Source organism: Ambystoma mexicanum, chromosome 13, assembly GCF_040938575.1.
Source record: "Ambystoma mexicanum isolate Mex_15411 chromosome 13, UKY_AmexF1_1, whole genome shotgun sequence".
NCBI lineage: Eukaryota > Metazoa > Chordata > Amphibia > Caudata > Ambystomatidae > Ambystoma > Ambystoma mexicanum.
In genome coordinates this window covers 664,715,866-664,741,794 of record NC_090938.1, presented here as the reverse complement: position 1 = coordinate 664,741,794, position 25,929 = coordinate 664,715,866, and the positions used below count along the sequence as shown (strand labels likewise).

Sequence of the window (25,929 nt, the reverse complement as noted above, 5' to 3'; positions counted from 1 at the left end):
TGCCTGAATGGGCTGCCCGCCAATAGGTTGGTCTCTGCACTCCAACCCTCCAGGTCTGTGTGTAGGTGCTGTGGTTTGTGATGAGAGCTGCCTGGGAGCCTGTCTCCTCATTCCAAGAGGCTGAGAAATGCAGTTGCAGCCTCCTCATTTTGAGTCTTGTGTGTGGCACAGCCAGGAGACAAGCAACCATAATTCAAAGCAAGTGCTGGTACCACCAAGCTCAGGTCACTGGTCTGCTCAGAAAATGCCTGGTGGCCTTCCTGACTGCCGTGATCTTGTCTGCCGAGGGGAAGATCCCCTACGCCCTCGTATCACGAATTAGCCCCAGGCATGTTAAGGACTGAGTGGGGAGTAACTGCGACTTTTTGAGGTTGATGGAGAACCCCAGATCAAATAGCATGTGCATAATTGCTGAAGCTGTGCACTGTACAGCCTAGGGGGACTTCGCTGGGACTAGCCAGTCATCGAGGTATGGGTAAAAGTGGTGGCCCTCCACCCTAAGCAGAGCTGCTACAGGGATCATTCACTTTGTAAAGAGCCGAATTGCGGCCAAATGGGAAGACCATGTATTGAAAATGAAAGCCCATGATCCTGAACTTCCGGAAGGAACGATTGGGCTCCAAAATCGGGACGTATAGGTAAGCATCTTTCAGACCCAAGGAGCAGAACTAGTCTCCCCCACACAGTGTCTTCACAATGATTGCTGGAGTAACAATATTGACATTTTGAAGGGGTAGGGAAAGGTTCAAGGAAGATCACCCTAGAACAACTCTCAGGTCAGCCTGGTTATTTTTCTGAATGGCGAATATGAGGGAATAGAAGCCCATGCTTCACTGTGAAGCCGGGCCTTCCTACACCGTCTGCCAAAATAGTTCACGTCCCAATCTGTGGGAGTGGAGGGGAGCGGAGGAAAGAGGAAATGGAGGAATTGGCAGACGGAAGCCCGAGAACAATACAAAGAGGATCCATGGGTCTGCGAACCTTGCCCTCCAAGAGTGGAAGTGATGGGCAAGTCTGCCCCCACCGGAGACTTGTGGATCTGGATGACATTGTCACAACTTCTTACCCTCTGGGGTGATGTCTGGGAGGGGGACTGGAGATATCCCTTGTGGGAGGATTTGTGCTGCTTCCTGTGGTGCTGGCTAGGAAACTGGTCGGGCTGCCTGGCTCAGTGATCCTGAAAACCCCTTAAGCAACTGTCAGAGCATTGGTGACTCTGGCTATAGGTCTTGGGCGCCGACTTTGGCAGTATTGACAAGGAATTAGTTGTCTGAGAGCTATTTTTCTTTTTGTCAAGGTACTCGTCTGTGGTCGAGTGGAAAAAAGTCCCCATCAAATGGCAGGTCTAGAATGCGCTCTTGCACATAAGGGTTAAACTTAGTCGCCTTCAGCCAAGCTGTCCTCCTCATATCTTTGGCGATACAAATCGCTCTATCTGCGGTGTCGATGTGAGCGACTGGATTCCATGATGTCTTGGGCCACGATTTTGGCCTCCTCCAAGCCGGCTCTAAAGCGCACCTGACTATGCACGGGGAGATCTGGGAGGAAATTTGCAATATCCCACCACAGCTTTTGATCCTCTGCAGCCAGCATAGCGTCAGCATTGGCCTGGCGCAGATGAAGAGTGGCATTAGAGTAAATCGTTTTGCCGTAGGATTCCAACAGCTTTTCCTCCTTCCCTAGGTGTGCTGAGGCGGGTGCAGGTGACAAAGACTATGGCTTGGAGTAAAGGGAGGCCGCGGATATAACCAATGAATGCAGTCAACAGTGCACTGCCAGAATGAGGGAGTCCCCCTCCGCCTGCCTATACTTGGCATCGAGGCGTTTATTGGTAGGCTGCGTTGAGTGCGGCTTCACCCATTCCTTCTTGGTCAGGGCTTCTATGTCCATTTGTAGAGGGATGCCAGTTCTTGTGGCTGGGCGAATGGCCAGCACCTCGGCCAGAACCCCCACTTCAGGTTGTTCATGTTGTGGCTGCGGAACACGGAGGAATTCTGCTACACCTGCCAGCCTCTCATGGAAGGCCTTAGCTGACGAGGAAGTATCCTGGTTGACGTCCTCATCCGTGTTGACCGCTGTGTCCTGCAGGTCGGGAGCTGTCGGAGGCGTGCTGGGAGTGGGCAGCTGTGGCATGCTAACTAGCAGTACTGGGGCTGCTGCGCCGGAGGCAGAGCCACTGTGACTGGTGTGAGCATGGGGACAAAGGGATCAAGTGGGGCCGGGGTCTGGACCACGGTCGGAGCCTGGGGGGTTGCAGAGGGAAACATGTGTTTGATGACCCCCCCTGAGGGTGGTGCCCATCTGCAGTAATTTCATGAGGGCAAAGAACTTTTCGAAGAACCGATCCTCGCTTGCAGGGGAAAGGCCTGGAGGCATAGGAGGCGGGCCCTGTGGCTGCTGATGTCTTGGTGGTCCTTGCCACCCAGCGCTGGGAGCTGCATACTGCCCCTCTGAAGGAGTGATCTGGTATGACCTGGACCAGGTCACTGGAGGGGTCCAGTCCCACCTAGACGTTCCCATGCCTGCTCTCCAGAAGGAAGAGGCTCCGGGCAAGCCACAATCCTGTCTGGCGTGGCTGCCATCTTGTCATGCCCCATGCCATGTGCCTGCTGTGTGGTACCTGAAGAGCTGGGCCCAGTTTCCACCTGCAAACTTAAAAGCGAAGGCTGCGACCTTCACTGCACCTCAGGTGGTGACCTGGGAGGCAGAGTGCCCTCAGCCATGACGTCGGGAGTGCTGCATATAGGCGGCCCCTCGGGAGCGAGCCCGGTAGTAGGGCAAAGCCCCTCGGGGATGTCTACAGTAGCAGAGCGTTGTGGTCCCTCAGCAGTGGAACCGGGAGGATCTTGCGACTCCTCAGCCTGTTGGCCAGTAGCTCTCAGAGCCTCGGTCTCTTTCCTAGCCCTAGGAACTGCCACTCGGGTGTTTCCCTGCAAAGGAGTTGCCCTTGTGAGGTGCGGAAGAGAACAGGGAACCTACCTTGGGCCTGGTCTTCCTCTTGACGTAATTCTTGATGTTCTCTGGAGTTGATCTCTCGAACAGCTCCTTCCACCTGGTCAAACGATTCTTGAGAGCTTGCGGGGTCAACACGTCACACGCAGGACAGCCGTCCCGGCCTTGGTCGGGGCTAAGGCACCAGAGGAGGAGTGCGTGGGGATCCGACGTGGGGAAAGAACCTTGCAGGCCAGACACCTGCTGAAACCCGCCGTCGTCGACATGCGCTGGGGAGGAGCATGGCACCAGAGGACAGAGTCTTCTCTCACAATTGCTAGAGAAAAAACAGAAAGCTTTGAGGAAGAGCGTGTGGAATTATAAGGCCGTAGGCCTAACCCATGAGTGCTGGTGAAGCGGTCTGTTCCCGTCAACTCGGAAAAGAGAACTGGGGAGTGGCGCCAGTGGGCAGAGTCAGGGAAGCACATGATCCCAGGGCTGCGCCCCCACACGCATCTAAATTTAAAGGGGAAAGCCCATTTTTTCTGCTGAAAAGGTTTCAGTTTCCTGTCCCTAGCGAGGGACGCCTATACAGTATGGACGAAAGGGGACGGGACGTAGAAGTAACAGTTTTATCTACAATGTTTGGTACCACTTTACATGGTCTCTTATCAATATTAACATAGGTCCTCTTGTGTATGATTTTGGGGGTGTAGGCTTGTCACGTTAATATTTGGTGAAAACATTCTTTAGGGGTTTCTTTAGTCAATACAATGCCTCATCTACGGAAATGGGTTTCCTAGGACTCACCTAGCCAGCCAGATCAACTTAATTGCACTACCCTACAAGAAAGCTGCTCCCTCCATTGACTAAAACAGCCAGCAGAGATGGTTTGAGGGTGAGAGAGAATGACAGAGAGATAGAGGCAGAGAAAACGGGGAGAGAGAGACACACAAACACACTCTCTAAACATATGAAAACATTCAATGTTTTATCCCACATTGTGTAATACTTCTTGACTATAACCCTATTTCACTTTAATCATTACACACATATGCTATTACTTATTGATAGTGCTTTAAAGTACTCGTTGAGATGTAATGCATCTTGACTGAGGCACAAAGTTCCAGTTCATTTGAAATGTCGGTCTGTGGCCGATATGAATGAACAATTTGTCATTGCCTCTGTGTAGAACATGTTGGGATGTACATCTATTCTGCATATTTGCAGCAAGTTAGGAATATTGGTCTCTACCCATTATTCTGCACGTTTCAGGGCCCGGTGGAGGACTCAGTCAGTAAGACAGCAGTAGCAAATTATACTGTTGTGTGGAGGGTATTTGTGAGTACATAAGAGATGGGTGCAAGCCTGAATGCACTATCCTGAACTTCTGGCAAGAGGTCCTGTATACTTTCTATTTTCCATGACCCAACTTCCCTGATGAGGCCACCCCCCCAAGGACCCAGCAGAGATTTTAATACCTTTTGGATGGTATGAGACTCACCCTGTTCTCTACCCTATCCCTTCTCGCACAGCTGGCTGTGGGAGCTATTGTTGGAATGTGCAGTGGACAAACCAGGAATACTTCAAATAGGTGAAAGTATCTTTTATTAATAATGCATCTTTCCACAATAACAGAGACAGGAGGAGAGGGCAGGGGAACGAGGGTGAGGTAGATAAACCAGGGCAGAATCACTGAGGGAACTTTTATATATTTCATAGACATACCATGGCCACACTTTTCAATGCCAAACGCTACTCTGGTTATTGCCAGCCTAACAAGACTGTCTGTGTAAATCAGGACCAGACTCCAACAGCCACATATTTTTCTCATGCGCTAGCGATTGTAAGACTGACGGGGACATATATTGTGAAGTGTACTACCAGCCTAGGAGAGTGCGAGGTACAGTGGCCAGAACCAGACCAGATATGTTTATGAATGGTATCTGGATTCAAGCTGCAATCTACTTCTGAAGGAAAGACCTTGAAGCCTGTAAAAGAAGCATGTGGCTGTCTCCGGCTATTGGTGGTAACCAAAGCATTTCTATTGACCTTTGACTTCACAGTACGCACTAACAAGTAGGTCCAAGTCCTAAATACATTCCTAGAGGCTTCCTGCACTGTACCACTTACCTATGACCTGAACCAAATCATGTACTTACCTTTAATGACATATAATGTTCACTTCCATAACAACTTGCATGGATATCCTTTTATTCAGAAACAATATTGTTTTACTGTGTATCTTTATATAACCAGCTCCCCTTCTGAGATTTGACTGTGAATGCACTTGCCCGATTGCCCCCCACCCCCTAAACCTTATGCTCTCTGCTCTTTAGTATTACTGCAGGGTGCATTTAGTCTTGTGGGAGAGGGGGGAAATAAAACAACAAATGTCAGAGACTTCCTTCTCGGGCGAGTTTGTCCCTGTAAAGAGAGAATAAGACAGTGATTACCTACAGTTTGATTCTCCTATTTCTCCCTCAACACACCCTGGATTCTTCCTAGCTGTACCCGATAAACCTCTGCTGGAAGGCCAGAGCACTATTTTTACCCTCCTAACCTTTCGAGCCAGGAATTTTCATTGGAATGGACAGTCTTAACAGTTCACAGCACAGAGCGATGATGTTGACTCATTAGCCTACCAGTGAACTTATTTAAGAGTTCAGTGATTTTGAATCCTTGCTGAAAGAACCTCACAATTTTTCCCCTAGCAATGACTAACTACTAATAACTATGTGCATCCCCACTTGGCTTTCTAGTGTTAATTTCATTACAGCCTCTTCGGGGAGTGATTTTATTTGGTTGAACAATTCTACTCCTAATAAAACCTTGAAGAAGTACTTGTTCCTTAGGATTGGGCCCAAAGCACTAAAAAGGATCTGCAAAGCCCACTCTGCTGAATGATTGATTGAACAGTGTGCACACACCAATTCCATGACCTGTTTTCACTGAACGCTGCTTGCTCAACCCAAATTAAGCTTCTTGTTAAGACACTAGAGTAATGCTTCTTCTCTCAGAGACTGCTCCTGTGTGTCTCGTCCCGAAATCTACAATCTCACCTGAAGGCCCCGCTCATACCTGGGGTTCAATCATCTTGCAGAGACAGTTGTTCTCCGAACCGAAGCATCCCCGATGGTCGCAGAAATGACAGCAATTGAGCGTGCTTGGAATTATTTCCCTCCAAGACACATTTCTTCAAACATTAGTTTGGCGCACAGCAGGGAACACAATCCTTAGCACAGAGTTTCTGACTGAAACTCCTTTTAGACTGTCCACACTATCAATGTGAATCCCTTATTAATCATTCACGCTCTGCCTATGCGAAACAGGAGGGGTCTGCCATATTGACTTGGGTTCTCTGCCCACGGAAAGGTCATGGAAACAAATTATGCACATATAGTTATCAAACCCGTAAGCACCCTCAGAGGGGGGCTACCAAGCACTTTGCTGACCCCACTCAGCAAACCTGTTCTCCAAATACAGACAACCGAATACCTTAAAGTGGAAATACAGAGCTCCTGGCATCTAGGTTTTGGGAGGTAATGCACTCGCACTCTCACACATATACACAAAGCTGAGAGGATTTACCTCAAAACAGTTGAAGACTGGCAACATACAGTTTGAAAGATCTGATGGACCTGCATGAGTATATGAGGAGCCAGAGAGTATTTGAGGAGCAGAAGAGTGCCGGCTCCTTATCATACATTTAAAGTACAGGTAAAGGGTCTTAGTGAGAATGACAGGGGGTATGGTCTGTGCAGGGCCAGAAGGAGGATGCTCAAGCGAATGGAGGCAGCCGGATAAAGAGAAAAGTTGGCTTTGAGGAGTAAGCCTGATCCTTCGACAGGAGACCAGGGGAGGGTGTAGATGGCAGCCACCATTCAAGTCTGAGCTTGCACTCAATGAAGTGAATCTCCTGTGGCACAAAGAGTAGAAAAGCATCAGATATGTACCAATGGCCACTATTCTGTTACTAAGGAATTCATCACCACAAATCTGGCTACTGTAATCTCAAGACGACCTTGATGCCAATGTCCAATTTGGAATCCTATCTCATGCGGGCACTAACCTATGCCTCTACCAGAGATTTATGTCATGTTACCTAGCAAGTTCCAGCTACTGCAGAATGTGCTGTCTGTCTGCTTTGCAAACTAAACACATTTCAGTACTTTCTTCATTGCCCTTTAAAAGCTATTTATTGTTTCCCATTTTTCCTTCTTGGACTGTTTCTTTTCTTTTTGAAACAGGTCAGTATAAAACACTGTGCAAATAGTGAATTAATCTGAGAAAGCAGGGTGAGCATTTTTTAGCAGCAAGCAGCTTAATGACTCCAGGGCTTTCACATTAGCTTGATGGTCTCCAAATAACAAGAGTTTCTGTTTTGGTCACCGACTAGGCCTTCTCCAGGGTTGCATTTGTGGTTTTACATATTATAAACCTAGCTGGGAAGCAATGAATAGCAAGCATGTCAACATTAAGATGTACTTTGCTCGCAGCTGCTTCGAGCAAAGGAGTCAGCATTAACAGATACTTAGCCACTACTTGCAAAGAATTTAGTAGCCACCTGCTCTTCCCTGATGACAGTGATGACACCTGAAAATAGGACATGAATTTGGGGGACATGAACTAGAAGAACCCGAAAAATCCAATCAGCGCAGGCGCACCAACCTGATTGATACTGCATGGTCGAAGATGATCTTCCCTCAAGGGACAGAGCATTAAGCCCATATGTTTTATCATCTGCCACCAAAAGCCACCACTCCCGGGCTTCAATGGGGGTCCAAAGCAAAATGTGTCTTTTTGGTCCATTCTGCATGCAACTCCTTTAAGGAATCAGTCTGATGGTGCCTTAACACTGCTGTTGTCTCCCCACCAGTGAAATGAAACCTTGCTTTCATTAGATATCGTACGGAAAATACAGATGTCCTTCCAAAGAGAAAGCTGCTGCTAGAAACACACTAAAGGAAGTGGAGCAGAAGCCCCTTTCTGCAAGTATGTTCTAGAGCAGAGGTTTTCTGTGATGCGTATCTCTTCTGTATCCACAATTGCTCGAAAGTCACTGGCCGATGAAGCCCCCCTTTCCAGATCACTCGGCCTCAGTCTGCTCTCAGATATTGTATGCACCTGGTCACTGAACACCCAAGCCACCACTATTTCAGAGCCCTTCAGACTATGGGAACAGTACAGGTTTACAATTTCAGCAACAATCAAGGTGGCTAAGCCGAACTGGGAAATTTCCATTGCATGAATCAAGAGGGTTGTCTCGCCATAACCTAGGGTGGATGAAGTAAGACAAAACTAGAAAGTGAGTGTAAACTCTAGCCAGTGGATTTTGAGAGGAAGGACTACTACGAAGAAGATGATATGGAACAAAGAACGGCCTCCTACCAGCCCCAGCTTTCAGGCACTATTGAACACATGAGAATGTCACACAAGAAATTCAAACCCTCCAACGGGACGGAATGCCAGTCCAATTCATGGGCCCACACAATGTTAGCAATGTCAGGGGACAAAATCAGCCCACACGCATTGTCCACTTGCTAGCGCTAGCCCGCAGAGGCACTCGACATCGAGATATGCCAATAGTTGCAATTAGGTTTCAAACAGGTTTTCAAGACAGTAGCTTGGACAATTTAAAAATAATAACAAATGAATAGCAGAGCGGGGCTAGATATATTGTATTATGTTACAAGACTTTTATACCGCATCAAATCGGCATCAAATAAGTTTCTGATCACCTGGTTTGTCTGGAGGTTGGCATACTGTGCCCCTGCCCGGGCTATCCAGACCTTTAGATGGGAAAGTGGGTGAAGTGCTAGAGACATGAGAGGGGGTGATGAAGGAGAAAAGCAATGTTTTGTGATGGCTTGGGTGCATACGGATCCTTTATGGTGACCAGAAAAAGGGTTTAGAGAAAAGAAAGCATATTGTAAACATGTCAAGTAAAACAGTTGAGAGCAAAAAAAAATAGTCATAACAAGTAGTGTTTGGTTGCAGGATTATCATTGTGCTATCTATTGAGCACGGACCTAACTTCGAGAAGCAATGGAGCACGTTATAGAGGTATACAGCAATACAGACACATAATAGAGCGCTGTACAGAGGTGTACAACATTACAGATGCATAACTGAGTGCTTTCCAGAAATAACAACAGAACAGATGTACAGCGGGGGTAGGATATAGAGGGGCATAGAGGAGGGGTAAAGCCTTACCGGGTGGTGGGGATGGGCGGCGCATCTAGCAAGTCAGGTGGCGTGAGGGGTGACGTGATGGCCCAGGTGCTGAGGAGGAAAGACTCCTTGAAGAGGTGGGTCTTGAAATGCACTAAATTGTGGTGGCTTTTTTGACCTGGCATTACCTTTTAAGTGTTCCCATAGGCATATCCCAGAAAAGAAATTTGGGACTGCAAAGTCTAGAAGCCAGATGTGACCTGGTCGAGAACAGCCGCATGAAAGGTAAATGTAGTATTAGAACAAAAATGTAGGGGAGGCTGCTATGATTATGTTGACACAGGATGTGTTACAAGACTGGCACTTGAGAGGGGACTAGTGTGATATTTTGTTAAAACATTGTCCGAGAGTGCAGTCCCTGCACAGCTCAAGGTTCCTGTTTAGGTGGGCTGTGTGTTTTACATGACTGTTACCAGATATGGCTAGGATACTCCTGTTGCTTACACAGTGCTTTATGCGACAGTAAGGCAATCGTTCAAGCTGCAAGCCAACAACATAACACAGGTGCACCCAAAGATCAGCAATGATGGGCCCCTGGGTCATGGACAGCCACTTCTATAAGAGGGATAAGTGAGTGACCCTGACGTCACCACCAGGTTTGGGTGACTTTCAGTATGCAGGTTCCCTGATGAGGGTACTGCCATGATGCTGAGACCTGGGCAGTCATTGGGCTCTGCCAAAAAGCATTTGAGAATTCTGGAGGTGTTGCGGGGACTGAAATCCTCTAGGGTGTTTGCAGGGCTCCTCTGGGAATAATCTGCATATTAAGAACCCATTTTCAACCAACTCCCTGATGTTGCAGTTGCCTAGTTAGTTTAACAGGTGTCAGTAAAGTGTACACCAGATTATTTGGAAACACATTGCCATTTACTGGACAATCATATTAATTTGCTCCAAAACACGCAGACAAGAGAAATGATGAACTGGGCAGCTTATGCACCTGGAATCCATTTAAATAACGAGTGGGAATGCATGGAAACATATCATGTCTGACATTGGGTTCTTTCCAGACTGCAGAGTTACATTTTTGTTTGCATTCGCCAACACTAGGCAATAGTGGTGCGTAGACCAGTGTATCCTTACCTCATCCTGTAGGTCGACTTCAATGAGTCCTTTGTTGAGCTGATCCTGCAGGCTGGACACCACAGCATTGTTCCCCGGCACTCGATAGATGCCCATGCACTCCAGGCCCCGTTCTTCCACAAGTCGACAGCACGACTCCACTATCAGGGGTATGCTCTGCCAGGAAAACAGGGGGCCGGGAGGTTAATAGGATTGCAACGAAAGGCCAAGAGACCCCGATAGTGGGCATGGCTAAGCCAGAAAGGTGTTCACAGGGGGAGAGACACAGACAGGGGTCTACATGGGTCAACTCTAACCACAGAAGAGGGGTTGAAAGGTCAATGATTTCGAATTATTAAAATACCACTGGCAACTGAAGGGCGATGTGAAAAGGAAGAATGGAATGAGGGAACATTTGACATTTAAGAGAACTGCAGAAAAGTGTGACAGATGTGTAGGGAAGAAACAAGGAGAAAGTCAGAAACAAGGTGGAAGAAGTGAGGAGACAGTCATATAGTAGGACAAGAGAAGAACTAGGAGAAAGTGTGAACAATAATTGGAGAAGATGACAGAACAGAAATATTTTCATTTACTAGTGAGAAATTAAAAGAGTGCAAAGAAAGGAAGTATAACGTGCAACAGAATGGAGGGATACATTGAAAGTAGCGAAGAACGGTTCTAGCTAACTTTTACAGAATGGCACCTTTGATGATTTTGGGATTGCCCATTTTATTATTTACCCGCAACAGATATATGGTAAATTGGGTTAAGGTATATAATGGAGGTGGGGAGGAGGGGTGGTGTGTCCATTGCCAACCCAGTTTGGGTTAAAGAAATCGGCACATTTGGCAGGAAAGAATTCGGCAAACCTTAGAACAGAAGGAAGGGGGAGACAGAATGTGACAGGACAGTAGGATTGTGTAGGAAAAGGGCAGACAAGTTAGGTGATCTGAGTATACACAATGATATACACTGGAGGAGAAAGAATGATGGGCAGGGGGAGAAAAGGACTGATGAGAATGAGGGACAGATATAAGGGGTGAACAGAGGAGGCAGGGCGACGTGCCCAGAAGAAACAAAGACTTGAGAAGAAAGTATGTGACAGACGAATGAAGACGACCCAGGTGAAATCTTGCAAGAAAGAGAAAGATTGAGAAAGAAGAGGGAGCCAGACAGGAAAGAAAAGTGATACACAGAGATAGATGAACAAAGAAGAAAGGGTGTGACTGACAAGTGGAAAGAAGGACTGGGGAGATAGTGACAAGCAAGGAGTAAGGGTGTGAGAGACGAGGATAGGACTGGGAGTAACAGTGGTAGACAGAGCAGAAATGAGAATGTGTCATAAGGAGAGGACAACGAAGGAAAAAGATTGACACGGTGTGAAGGAGAAGGTGAACTGGGGCGAACAAGTAAGATGTATAGGATACAAGGAAAAAGTTTAAAAACAAAGGAAAACGATTGTCAGGCAGTTGTATTGATAGAGTGGAGGTCAAGTGGCAGATGGGTAGAAGACATTATGATAAAGTGCGAGGGGAAAAAAAGATGGGGAACAGTGAAAGATTGACCGAGGAGGACTAAGCGTAATGATAAGGCGGGAGAAGGGCTAACCGCGAAGTGTAGAGCAGAGAGGAAAGAACTTCAAAGAAATAGTGTTGTGGGTGGATAGATGAACTGAGAAGACAGATTGTAACTCAGAAGGGTAGAACAACTAAAATAATTTAGAACGATGCAGGAAAAGGAAAGATTAGAAAAAAAATTCACAGGGGGGGATGGAGAGAATGTCTGGGAAATTAAGAGTATGAAAATAAATGAGAAGGATTGAGGAAAAAGAATGAGACTATGAGAAGCTAAAGGAAAAAAGAGTAACAACGGGTATAGGAGTGTGGCAGATGGTGGAAGAACCAAGGAGAGCGAGTGGAAGACAGGGAGAGAAAGACTGATGACAAAGTATGACTGATGGGTAGTGGAGAAATTGAGAGAAAGAGACTGAGATAGAAAAGAGAAAGAGAGCTGGATTGAACTTGTGCGATAGACATGGTAAGTAGAACAGATGGAAAGGTGCAACAGTCCTGATGAGAAAGACTAAAAGACTGGTGGAGAGAAGTAATTAGGAGAATGAATGTAGAAATCATCCATATATAGCGCCATAGAAGAGGGAAGGCCCCATTCTTTGCAGTGGGAATCTCAACTGTGTGGGTTTCTATGCTGGGTCTGTCATGTTGACTCCCAGAGGTGAGGGAAGAAGCCAGCCTGCCATGGAATTCTCACTGGAGGAGAGCTTTGCAGGGCCTGCTTGCGCCATAACCACACAGGGAGGAATTATGCAGCTTCTACACCGGCCAGTCATTGCCAGGGGTGGCGCATGCAGGGTCTGCAATTCAGATTCACATAGGGGGAAGTGGGGAACTATGCAGACTCACTGTGCAATCACAGAGGAGGTAGGACTAGACCGTGTTTGCGGCATAGGGTTGCTTGGGCACTCAGGACAGCATCTGCATTGTGCAATGCCAATGGATGTAACTATGCAGGTTCTGTCCTGGCCAATCCTGAGGTGTCACTCAGTGCAGTGATATAAGAATCATGGCTGACACAATCCCGAGCTAATGAGTGGTTAAACACTAGGCCGCCTATCTTGGGTGGGGGGGTGAAATAAACAGTTAAACAGTCTTTTCCCCTTCAAACATGGAGTCACACTGACAGGAGAGGTATGGGGTGGAATTGCAACTAGAATCAGGCCATGGCTGCCAATGATCCTCCCCCTTCATGTGACTGGCCATGCCCCATCCCTCCCTGACATAATGAACCAGGATTGGCAATCAGAGGGGCATGCAGGATGGACTTCACTCCAAGATGACATGGAGCTCATTTGCGTGCAGATGAACACACCCACAGGAGATGAGGTGGCACCAGGGGGCAATCAGACACTATGTCTGCCCTCTTCTCATCATGGGCGAGAAGAAAAGTTAGGGCACTGACATTTAAGACAAAAAGATCAGGGAAAAGGCAACAAGAAGATGGGAACAGAAGCCCTTCAAAAACTAAAACAATCCCTTAAGTGGCAACAAACAACAAATGATCACGAGCAACGAGTACCTCACTGTCCAATGAACCACTACTAAAAGAGACTGCTGCTAGTGCACAGCGTGCGCCTAGGTCTGAAAACTAGTGAGGAGCTACATGGAAAAGGGTGTGTGGACAATCTCAGTGGAATTGGAGTATGGATAACCTGCAGGTGGGATCCACTAATGCCAAAGGGAGCACAGATCATTTGGGCAATCTTACCTGGGTGCATAAGCATCATGCCAACAGAAGGTCAGATTGGAAAGTGAGCATGGACAACCTGCAATGAGCATCTCCAATGGATAATGCAAGGGAGATTTCTGCCCAACTCTCATCTAACCTAAAGGTGTTCAGGGTTCAAACCAGAAGGAAAGAACAAACCTCTCTAAGGGTAGTGGCTGTGGGAGAGCAGGCGGACGTTACTTACAGAAGGAGGAGGGCAGTAGTGAAGTACAGTTACTCCATACAATTAATCAATGAAAATACACCACACAGGTATCCTGAAAGCCATACATGTTTAATAAGTCACGTATGTACACATATATGTGTATGGGTTATAGTTAGCTGCAAGGTCCAATAAGTACTTCAGTAAGTCTTAACACAGTAATAATACACAGTTCATGTATAAAAACAATGAGAATGCATGCTCCGCTTACAAAATTTAGACTTGATCTGTTACACCGCGCATCAATTACTGTACAATGGGATGGAAGGAAGCCAGACTACCGCGCATTTTGTATAGTATAAAGTGTCCTTTTCTATTTTTTTGCTGGGTCTATGAAAGGTATAGGCAGTACTTCAGATAAGATTTTGAGGCTGGAGTATTTTACACCCTATTTTTCAACTTTGAGAGTAAATGTGATTTCAAGGGAGTAAAAATCAGTTTGCACCTACGCAAGAGAAATAAAGTATGGGACATCCAGAAGAGATGTGTCAAAAGATACAATTGTATAGAAATCAATCATGTGGCAGCAGTGACATTGTGACAGAAAAACAAGTTTCCCTCATAATTAACAGTAGAAGTAAAACCACCCTCTCACAAATGGAACCGATGAGTACTAACCCACTGACCTTCCCCTGTGTGCAAAGAAAAGATACAGATGATCGCACTGACTCCAAGCTATGGTTGAATAGAAGGAATACGTTTCTCACTTGTAACTCCTTTTCACCAGCATTGGCATCTTTCATAGATTCACATTCTGTATGATTATTCCCAGTCATCAGGCTGGGAATCCTCAGTAACGTAGAGCAGTATATTTTATAAAATTGAAACGATAGTCACTTTACTGTTCTAGTAGTCATTTAGGGTCATATTGCCCACAGCCAGTGGAAGGGCTCCTAGCTCCACCCCTGGAGGATATCTTCAGATTTGGCATAGCGCACGTAAAGTGGCACTATGAACAAAGAAGAGCCAAGCAGGATAGGTGGGAGGGTCACATGTGAATCTATGAAAGACACCAATGCTGGAGAACAAGAGTTCCAGGTAAGTAACTTATTCCTTCTCCAGCATTGGATCTTTCAAAGATTCACATGCCATATGAATACATTACAAAGCAGTATCACATGACCTAATGGGCGGAGGCCCGGGGTAAGTAAATACTTACCCCAGGAGACACTGACCTCACGCACACAGGTTACGCAGAACTGCCTGGCCAACCCTGTACTCCTCTATGGAATCCCTGTCGACATGGTACAACTGTGTAAAGGTGTGCACAGATCTCCAGTTCGCAGCCCTGCAGATGTCTGGCATGGGGACTCTGGCCAGGAAAGCTGCCGTGGCAGCAGCGCCTCTTGTATAATGTGCCCTGGGCTGGCCAGCGAGAGGCCTGGCAACTTACTAATGACAGAAGGAGATGCAGGAGGAAATCCACCTGGCGACTGAAGACTTGGAAAGAGCGTTTCCCATTCCATAGGGACTAAAAGTTCAGAGAGCTGAAAGGTCTTCCGGAATGATTGTGCAGGAGAGACTTAGTATTTTAATGCACACACCAGATCCAGAGAGGCATTTTGCAGGAGAGGAAGATGAACGGAACAAAATAAGTAACACTACTGGCTCATTGAGCTGAAACGCTGAAGGAACATTCGGCTCAAGGGAAGGGTTAGTGTACAGCATTCCTTTGACTTATGGAACACCAAGTATGGTGGCTTGCAGGAAAAAGCCTGAATCTCGCCTACATGTCTAGCCGATGTGATGGCAACTAGCAAAGCAGTCTTCCAGGATATGAACTTGAGAAAAGATGTATGCAGAGGTTCAGAAGGAGGCCTCATGAAACCTGCAAGTACAACATTCAACTTCCAAGCCAGGGTCGGTCATCTGACTGAAGGAAAGGAACAGACCCTTGAGGTACTCCTTGATCCAAAGATGGGAACAAATATGGCAGAGTGTCTTTAGGCAGCATGTTGAAAGGGTCAAGGCCCTGCGTCTTGCACAAGCAGGAAAACCACTTCCATTTACTGTTGTAACAGGCCAGTGTGGAAGAAATTCAAGCTCTAGCTAGATGTCCTTTCAGTCTTGCGGCAGCAGTACATCACCAAACTGAGTGTAGGAGCCAGGCCGTCAGGTTCATAGAGATCGGGTCATGATGTAATACTGCACCTTCGCTCCTAGAGAGAAGGTTGCACACAGATATAGATCTTAGTGGCCCCTGCTGATATTTTCAGAAGACAGTTAATACCTGTGCCACCAGGGGGTTTGGGAAAAAGCATACAGAAACTTTCCCCACCCAGGGGAATGTGAAGGCATCTCCCAGAGTCTCCAGATGAAGGAACCTGCTGGTAAAAGCCACGCACCTCTTGACAGCATAGGTTATTGGAGAGGTTGGCTTCTGGGGTGGCCCATCGACAAGATCCAGCAGAGTTGAGATTTCTGAAGCTCCCATTCATGGCAGGAACTTGACTCCCCCTGCTGGGGGAATCTGCCATTGGAAGACTTGAAGGCCCGAAACACTGCACACAACTCCAGAAGATTGTTATGAATAGTCTTCTCTGTGTGTTCAGAGACCCGTGGCATTTAGATCTCCTGTGTGCGTCCCCCAGCCTTCCAGGGGGTAACCTGATATGGAGGAAGGCGAAACAGACCGCCCTGGACTGACTCTTTGTATGTCCAGAGACCCCAGCATAAAGCATTTGTAAATTGCTTTGTCAAAGAGATTTTGTCCACCCAGAGGCCTGCTGCCATTATGCACTGAGGAACTCCTGGAGCGGCCGCATGCATAGGCTGCAATGTTGAAGCAGAAGAATGCACAAGGACAACAGTGGCTTCAGGAGGTGGACTGAGGCCGTCGACCTCTTAGAGAGTAACTGGCAAGAAGGGCCTGAATCCTCATCCTCTCCTCTGAGGAAGTAGTCATGAAAGAACATGTGTCCAGTTGAGCTCCTAAATAGAGTGCTCGACAAGACAAGGTTAGACAGGATTTATGAAAGCTCACAGAGAACTCCAGGGACTGGAGGCATTAAAAGGTATTTGCAGTATGGCATATTGCTAGGGGAAGGTACTCCACCCACACTAGCCAGTTGTCTAGGTACGGATAGATAGGTGCACCTGAGTGATGAAAGTGTGCAACCACCGGGGCCAGGCATTTGGTGAACTTCTTCAGGGCTGACCAAAGCCTGAAGAGCAGTGCCTTGAACTGCAAGTGGAGCCCTGCAACTATGAAGTGCAGGCAGCGCCAGGGTTTTTTATGAATAGGAATGTGAAAATATGCATCTTCCAAGTCGAAGGATGCCAGAAAATCCCCTTCTTCAAGCAAAGACAAGACGTGCTGTAGAGTCACCATCCTGAAGGTTTGGGCATTGAGGAATTTATTGAGTACCCGGAGGTCGAGGGTGGGCCCAAAAGCCCCCCCCAAAAAAGTCTTCCCAAAAGCGAGATTCCAGATGTTGAGGCAACGGCAGAGATGGCTCCTACAAGATGGTGGAAGCCAATAAAGCCAATTCTGATGGCATAGAAGACAAAAGAGTGCCGTCAGCCAACAAAACAATGCCCCACGATAAAGACTACTGTGGAGGCGGCCCAGTATGGATTAAATAAAGAGGACAGGAGGTAGGGTATTGGGGTTCCAATACCCTTCTGTGTGATCCCAGTTTCCTATACCAAGGTGGGAAAATAAGGAAGACTATGGCAATACAGCCCAGAGACATCGCAGCACAGAAGTTGCAGCCCAGTCCATGAGGAGGACCTGGGGGAGGAATAGGAAGGATGTCCAGTAGCCAAAAATCAAAATTGGAGCAAAAGTGCAGAGACGAAAGTATAGTCAGTGTGGTTTCAAATATCAGCAGCAGCTTTCCAGCAGGTAAGTAAACTTGCAGCCTTATTAGAACAATCCAGCAGAACTGAGGGCAGTGTCAGGGACTACCCAAGATAAGCTTACACACTTATGGGTTGGCTTAATAAGCCAGTGCCCCACTCACAGCGCAGCATCTAACAAAGGTTATGGAGGCAAGATAACCGTCTGGTCCAAAAAAAAAAAAAAAAAAACTTTCAAGTCCGCCCCCGAAAGATGTGTACTGGCCATTTTAGGGCAAGAGACTGCCATAAACAGTACATACCATTAGAGGAGGTGCACGTCACATGTAAAAAGGAGCATGGACAATGTTCGAGAGTAAAGTTGCATGGAGAAATTATAACATACAACTTGAGGAGTCTCACATGGAGAAAGGCAGCATGGCCCACTTGGGGGATATCTCATAGGGAAACGAAGATGGATAATCTGCCGTTGAAATTGCACATGGATAAAGGGAGAATGGACCACCCGAGGAATGTCACATGGGCAAGTGAGCGCAGGAAATGTTCAGTGAGAAGGTCACATGGGAAAGAGATAATTGGCAACCAGGAGATCTCACAAGCTTAAATGGAGCATGCTCCAGAGGGGGGATATCCCAAGGGGAGGTGAGTGTGGATAACGTGCATTGGTACTGTCGCATTCAAAAGGGGCAGGGATAAAGGGAGCACAGGCACCTGAGGAACATCACATGAGAAAGGAAACAAGTGTGGACGACATGTATGAGAATGTCACTTGGGAAAACAAATGTGGACAGTGTGCTGATGAAATAACGTAAACGAGCAGGATTGCATGTGCCCATTATTTACCTTATTGTCTAGAGCTGGCTGGCAATCCTCTAACCTCACGCCAAAGGTGCGTGGTCCAGACTTCTTGTTCTTCTTCATGATGTTAATACTCCACGTACCTCTGGGTGCACCACTTTCCTCTGAAAACAAATGTAGGAACGTGTCATCTGAGCTGCAACATGTGTGCCATGGAACCAAAAGCAAAGGAGCACCAGAAATATAGGCAAAGCAGCCCTGGCATAGACAAGCCTTTGTGTCGAGACATTCATGAACATGCAAGGAAACACATTTTTGTAAATAAAAATAGGTTAAAGTTGAAATATGTGTTGTGGTCCTTCCTGCCCATTGCAGAAGTGCAGCAATTGCACGTTATGGCAAATACACCTTCGACTAACTAGTCTGGCCAAATGGCCTGTGTCTTGTGCACTATATTATGTACAGAACAGGCACAACTTCCCTCCTTTCACCTTAAAAACCAGAACTACCAACTGTGGCCTGCCACATGGATCAGGTCTCTCACCACATCTCTTCAATATATACACTGCCCCATATGAAATTAATAAAGAAACACAGAATAACTTGTTACAACTACGCAGAGAACACTCAACTCATTTGTAAGATGACTACTAGCACTCACTCAAACAACTCCCTCAATAAATGCCTCAATGAAATAAACATCTGTATGACCAACAGCAACCTAAAACTAAACCCGGACAAAACAAATAATGATCAACCCACGAAGCAACCAACCACAGACCTCACTGCATTGGCCCCTGGAAATGGGAACAAGGTCGGAAACATCAACAATAATAAACAAATCTATGAATACTCCTGAATCTCAGGTAAACGTAAAAGTACAAAAATGCTTCTACCACCAACGCTCAATCAGATGCTTCCTTCCACACCAGACCCTTGCCATAATCGCAATGATACCTTCAAGAGTATATTACGCAAACAGCCTATACTTAGGAATGCCAGACTACCTCACCAAGCAATTACAATGCATCCAAAACACAGCTGCAAGACTATTACTAAGAATGAAGAGGAGGGCACAAATCACCCCAGCTTGAGAATCCTTTAATGGTTACCAGTCAAGAAATGAAGCCATCTGAACGCACTCTCCATCACTCACAGAGCACTGCACAGACAGGGAGTGGAATTCCTCCAATCAAAAAGCACCCTTTGCTACTCGAGAAGGACATTGAGATCAAGCAACGACATACTTCTCGAATCAAGACATTACACTTTCTCTACCTTCATAGCACAAATATTGAACTCTGTACAAATCCAAAAAGAATTCAGGACAATAGAAGACCACCTGAGATTTCAAAACACTGTTACAAAACCTGGCAATTCAACACAGCAGGATAGAAATCTTTTCACAACCCAAGATAGGAAACAGACAACAACAATGCAGACACCACGATCAAATCACAACCTTAAAGCTTTTTCAACAAATGACCCCCAAGGAATGGCAAAACATGACCGGACACCCGCTTCAATAAAAACACGCATCAAAACAAACTCAATGGGCTTCATTACAGGTTTGGCGGTCTGGAAATAAGGCTGCCGGTAGCAACGTAGGGAAACAGAACTCCTGGCAAGCCTGACCTACCGGGAGTTCACTGAAGCACCCGCACTGTTAATAATGGTGCCGGTGGTTCAGGTTTCCCATTGAGTCCAATAGGGAAATAACCATCCTGCCACCACCTATGATATCCCGGTGGCACTGGGATGTCAGGCGGCGGAAATGATGTTATGGGATCGGTGGTAGCCAGCCGCATCGTAATAAACTCTCCATCATTTGGGGTGAACATACTGGACTCAATTCGGTCTTGGGTGATACACTGTTTACCCTCCTCTGCTGTGGTCTTGCTGGGGCAGCCTTTCATGCATATATACATACAAGTCTCCAGTTTTTCCACACTGCAATAATGTGCAGCGTATTTGAAGGCTTAAGTGTAAGAAAATGGGTAGAGAAGATTCAGCTATCTCACTGCTCCACTCTATTGCTCCTCGTCGGTACAGAGATCAATGTCCATGATCTTTAGCCTCATATTAAGCTCACCACAAACTTAATTGCATCTTTGCGCAGTAGCAGCAACAAAAGAGAAAAAGGATGAAGCAGAAGCCATTCCACTTTGGAGCTGGCTGACGAAACAGCCTGGAGAAGCACTGATGGGTGCAAGAGCTAAGTTAGAAACATTGGAGACTCATTTCTTGGTCTGGTGAAGGGCAGCAGATTTACAATCGTGCAAGGAGAAGGAATGTAAGGTGGCTTCCTTAGTAGCAACTAACATATGTAGGCTATCTGAAAGACACTTTCTGAAAAGATTAAGCAGAAGCTAGTGCACTGCAGAAGTATTAAGTGGAAGATGCTCATGCAGAACTCTATTCCCCCAATTGGACTGCTGGTCTACTGGGAATTGGAAGATGACTGAAGCCCAATCCACCAAAGTTCTATCAGTTAAAGCCAAATTACATTGACATGAATACAACTGCATAGAGTACTTGACTATGCCAGTCTTTGGCTCGGATGATTACAGTTCAGACCTTTTCTTTTTCCGAGATCAGGCAAAGGCATTGTAGTCTGGGACTTTTTTTAAGACACAAGATTTTCTTTGTGGGATTTCTCCTGAGTGATCCTATTTCACATATGGAGGACAAATAATGTATTTCTGACCAGAAGAAGACCTAAGAGGGTTAGCGCAGTTGTAAGGTCCTCATGTAAGCTAAAATGGTGTGGAGAATACCTTGCACCATTCCTACATTTTCAAACAAGCAAATAATGTTTAGATATATAGCTACACAACTGCGTGAAAAATGGTCTGGTGGCAGAGAATGCAAACATACCCCTCTAGTCGGTATCCAGCGATAATGACGCCAGTGAAAATAGTTTCAGGAGATCATGTTTTTTCAAAGGTGCACTGTGACTATTATCAAGCACTTTCCCCAAACATTTTAGGACTGGAGTTTAGAATAGTAAATAACACCAGACCTAGACCATGTTGGGAAGGCTTTTAATGAGTCAGAGGAAAATCCTCGACCCACAGGCAATGTTTTTGCTGGCAATATTTTCACATAGAGCAGTCAAATCCATTAACATTGAATTGTGATTCTACCAACAGCACTGGCAGTGGTGTGGGTTGGGGTAAATTCAGCAACAGTAAATTAGTAAACTGCCCCTGGTCAGGTTGGGCCCAAAGGTGCAGAAATATGAAAAATCCCTGTTGAATGGTAGAGACAAAGCAACTTTCAACTGCCAAATATTCCAATATGGTCTACAGAAAAATACAAATATTAAGTTTGCCCTGTATTCAAATGACCAGCCCGAAAAAGCTGAGGGCTAATTCCAACTACATGGGCCAGATACCTGAAAATGCAGCTTAGCTACAACCAAGCTGACATCGAGAAATGTGTTAATTCTGGAGCTTGGAACCATGAACAGTGTACACATGAAACTCCATTGCCAGAGCCAATGCAATACATTTTATAATATAAACATGGAAATTGATGCCATGGTGCAGGAGAAAAACGAATATTGTGTGATGTAAGATACTTATGTAGGCCTCATGTCTAAAGAAAAGAATGCAACAAGATTATAGCACCATTTCTGTTCATCAGAATGGACGCCAGGCTGTGCTCACACGAGAAAACCTCTCCAGCAGATCCAAAGGCCAAACCCTGCTCACCTTCCCCCTACAGTTACAAGCCACATCTGGGAATTTCTTTGAAGTTCGCAGAGCCAGGAAGGGGGCAGAGCTTGTGTATGGGAAGAGGTTTTAGTGAGGTGAGATGATCATCACTGAGTAATTAACATGGCAGATAATGGATGGTGACCTTTATCAAATATCCAGAATTAAAATACAATTAATGGTGAGGTTCTGGGTTGAAAACCGCATGAGTCAGAGGGTGGAGTTATCACCTTTGCTCACTTCTTTAAGGACACAGAAGGTTGATCAGCTCTGGAAACAAGAATGTTAAGTGGTTGATGGCAGACCAAGTTAACCACAAGCAGATTGCTAATTATACATCTACGTTTTGGGAACAGAATGATGTTATTTAATTGAAGTTGAAAGTATACATCTCATTATATATCACATAGGATTATATGGGAAATCATATGCTGGCCATAATTTCGGGAACCGTGACACCTAGAGAGGATTTGAATATTCTCAAAAAGTTTATGACAAGCCCTATCGGATGATACAACTCCTCTCAAAATTAGACCTTGGGAACCAGAGTTGTTAGCTAAAATGTGATTACAGCCTCCCAGAATAGATTACATCTATGAGATTGGGGAATATGGTAGTTTATGATATGATATGATAGTTTATTTATATAGCGCCTATACACAATGTGTTTCAAAGCGCTTCAAGGCAAGGAAGGGAACAAGGGAAAATACAACGACATTCTTACAGGCCAGGAACAGTAAGGATGTGAAATTAACTATCGTACTCGGCCTGACGACATTTCAGATAGTGCAAGGAAGGGAGGAGGAGAGTGGGAAGGAAATGGAAACAGACAGGCGACTACCGTACTAGGCCTGATGACATTTCTGGTAGAGCCGGAGGAAACCAAAAGGTAAGGGAGAGGGGTGCAGAAAGGAAGGGGTGGAACAAAACAAGTGACTATCGTACTAGTCCTGACAACGTTTCAGATAGTGCTGGAGGGAGGGGGGCAACAATAAGGGGATAGGGGAGCGACAGATGAGGTTGCTATCATAGTAGGTCCAGGGACAATTCTGATAGAGTAAGTGCATAGAAGAAAGTAAGGGGAGGAGGGGAGGAGATAGGAAAAGGGAGAGGGGAGGGTAGGAGAGAACAGAGAGTTAGCAATCTAAAAGAGTGGAGAAGCAAGAGAGGAGAGCGAATACAATTGCAGAAGTCAGTAGTAACACATAATGTTGCAAGCCAGGATACAAGATGAAGATGGAACAGCATTATTCAGGGCCACCATGAGCACAAGATGCAAAGGAAGTCCAGCATGAGAGTTGAAAAAGGGTGACGCACCGTGAATCAATGAAGTCCATAAAAGTAAAATCCAGCATTGGCCACAAGACGGTTATGGAATCAGATACTTGCTTGTCAAATTTGTGATCGAATGGCCCTTCCTGTTCCTAGTACTTAAAAAATAGTTCTGTGCCCCTTATTCATTAGTGCATTATATCTTGTGTATAATGCTCCAGGGGCTAGGGTAACTGTTAAGGGACGGCTCTCAGATTCTCTACAGTTAGGGAGGAGGACTAGGCAGGGATGCCCCTCTCTCCTTTATTATTTGCTCTGGCCATGTAACTGCTTGAGGCCCTGTTAAGAGAGCAACGTTTATGTTTTCGCACAGATTAATTCTCTTGCGTTATGCAAACAACATAATGTTGTTTATAAAAGAACCAAAGGATAATCTGAATCCAGTGATGAGGCAGGTGATCAAGTTTGGTGAAATTTCAGTCCTTAAAATGAACCCTGGGCAATATGTGGTTTTCCTCTGACGACAGGTACTCAACCATCCTGGACGAATTTAGGTTCCAGTGGAAATGGGAACATACTTTACTGATAAAACTACAGCAGAGCAATAGACGCCCTCAAGGAGCGAGTACAGAGATGGCAGGATCTACATCTCTCTTTGATAGGCCGTGTGGCAGTCATGAAGATGGTCATAGTCCCTAAGTTTCTTTACTTATTTCTTAATATCCCGACTTTCTTACAAACATTATTTTCTGCGAGGCTTTGAGGAGTCCTGTTGGAATTCCTTTGGACAAGGAAGCAACCTACAGTCCAATAGGCATGCTGTTGCATCTGTATGCAAGGGGAGGTTTGGCGCTACCCGACTTGGAAATATACTACTGGGAGGCCGTGGCTCATTTTCTATCCTTTTGGTATGGGACGCTTTTAGTCTGACTCCACGTGCAGATAGCGAGGGCACTGGCGGCTCCTGATCTACTCCGCACTGTGGTACTTGACCACCCTACAAGTGACCCAAAGGGGTTAAATGTTGTTACCACCACCTGTAGGGTATAGCACAAGATAGCAAGACAGCTGGGGATGGAGAAGATATGCGCCCAACTTTGCCGGTAAAATAAATCCTTGGGTTAGCAATAACACACAAGAAGGTCTATATCCAACTGGTATCTAAACTGGGCATAGCTAAAATGGATGATTTTTACATGGAGGGAATGTTCCTGACCGTGGATGCATTTAAATAAAGAGGTGGGTCCACTCCACTGGATATTTTCCAATATTTCAGATCCGAAAAGCCTTCAGGGTTGGGTTACCCTCCTGTCCTTCACAACCCCCCACGTTTTCACTCCTGCATGACATCATCTCAGCCAAAGGTGAGGGCCGCCTGGTCTCTTTGATATATAACAGACTAATGTCAGACATCCCTCAGGAAGGCGATATTCCCAGACAGTGGTGGGAGAATAGCCTAGGTGTGAAGATACAAGAGGAGGAATGGAAGTACACAATGGGTCAGATCAAGGCAGTGTCCCTCAACTCTAGGTAAAAAAAATATTCAAGTTAACTTCATGCACCAGGCGTATTACACGCTGTTAAGGTTACATAAATATTTCCCAGACACCTCCCAAGAGTGCACAAGATGTGAGGCCGCATGTGCTGACTTCGCCCATCTAGCATGGACCTGCCCCCGATGGCTGCATTTTTGGATGGAGTATTTGAGAAGGTATTCCTTATTGTGAATCAACACAGGTTACAATAGATCTGTTGCTAGCATTGTTAGGGTTGATCATTACATTTCCCAGACATATGCAGAAACTAGCCCGGCTTCTATTGGTTTTGGCACAGTGAAGAGTAGCTATTGCCTGGTGGAAAGGACCACTACCTAAAGTTGCAACTTGGATGGAAGAATTAGCCTATTGTTATGACCTTGATGTTGCATTTATACGAACCATGCCTTTACATGCTCATCCCCGGATATTTGGGGTCCTTATTTCGAATATGTGTTGTCTAAGTCAGATACGGTCTACGAGGTGGAGAGTCATCACTCTGTTGGTTCGAGTGTATGACTATGTATACGACGCCAGTACATGTACTGTTTTCTTTGTCGTTATTGTATTTCGTTTTTTTCCTACCAGATACTCAGTTGTTGAGATTTTGTAAGTTTGTGTTATGAAATTTATAAGATCAATAAAAAATAAATAAACAATCTTGTAATGGCATTAATTTTCTCTATATAAATCACAAAAATCTGTCATTCACACCTGCAACCATGTGCCGACATGAGACACAGTGCATTGAGACCGGCGTGATCAGAACAATTCAGAAATATACAGTGTGTGATACTTATCTGTAAATTGAAGAAAGGTGCCATGTTGAAGATTTCTAAGTTCATATCTGAGTTGGTCAGAGGTATCATTTCAGATAGGTGGAGTAAGAATTCCCAGAGATGTAGCCTAGAAACCTAAGAACTTATTAGAAGAAAGGGGCTAGGCCTTTCTTTTGTAGGAGGACAAATAATAGATGGCCAATCAGGAGTATCAACCAATGAGCCGGGACCTCCTAATTTAGATATTTTGGGGTTTGGTTAGATTTTAAAAATGGACGCATACTGGGAAAAAG

At 45.7% G+C, this 25,929-nt stretch overlaps 1 protein-coding gene across 5 annotated transcripts in view; it reads right to left on the bottom strand.

Annotated features, from left to right (window-relative positions):
• Positions 1–25,929, bottom strand: part of ARHGAP23 (Rho GTPase activating protein 23) — a 635,536-nt gene that overhangs the window by 51,372 nt on the left and 558,235 nt on the right. For all 5 annotated transcript variants that reach the window (XM_069634667.1, XM_069634666.1, XM_069634669.1 and 2 more), the window contains 2 exons: positions 18,377–18,495; positions 10,249–10,404 (listed from right to left, as the gene is read on the bottom strand). In XM_069634667.1, the coding sequence (XP_069490768.1) occupies positions 10,249–10,404; positions 18,377–18,495 (275 nt within the window). The remainder of the gene's footprint in view (positions 1–10,248; positions 10,405–18,376; positions 18,496–25,929) is intronic.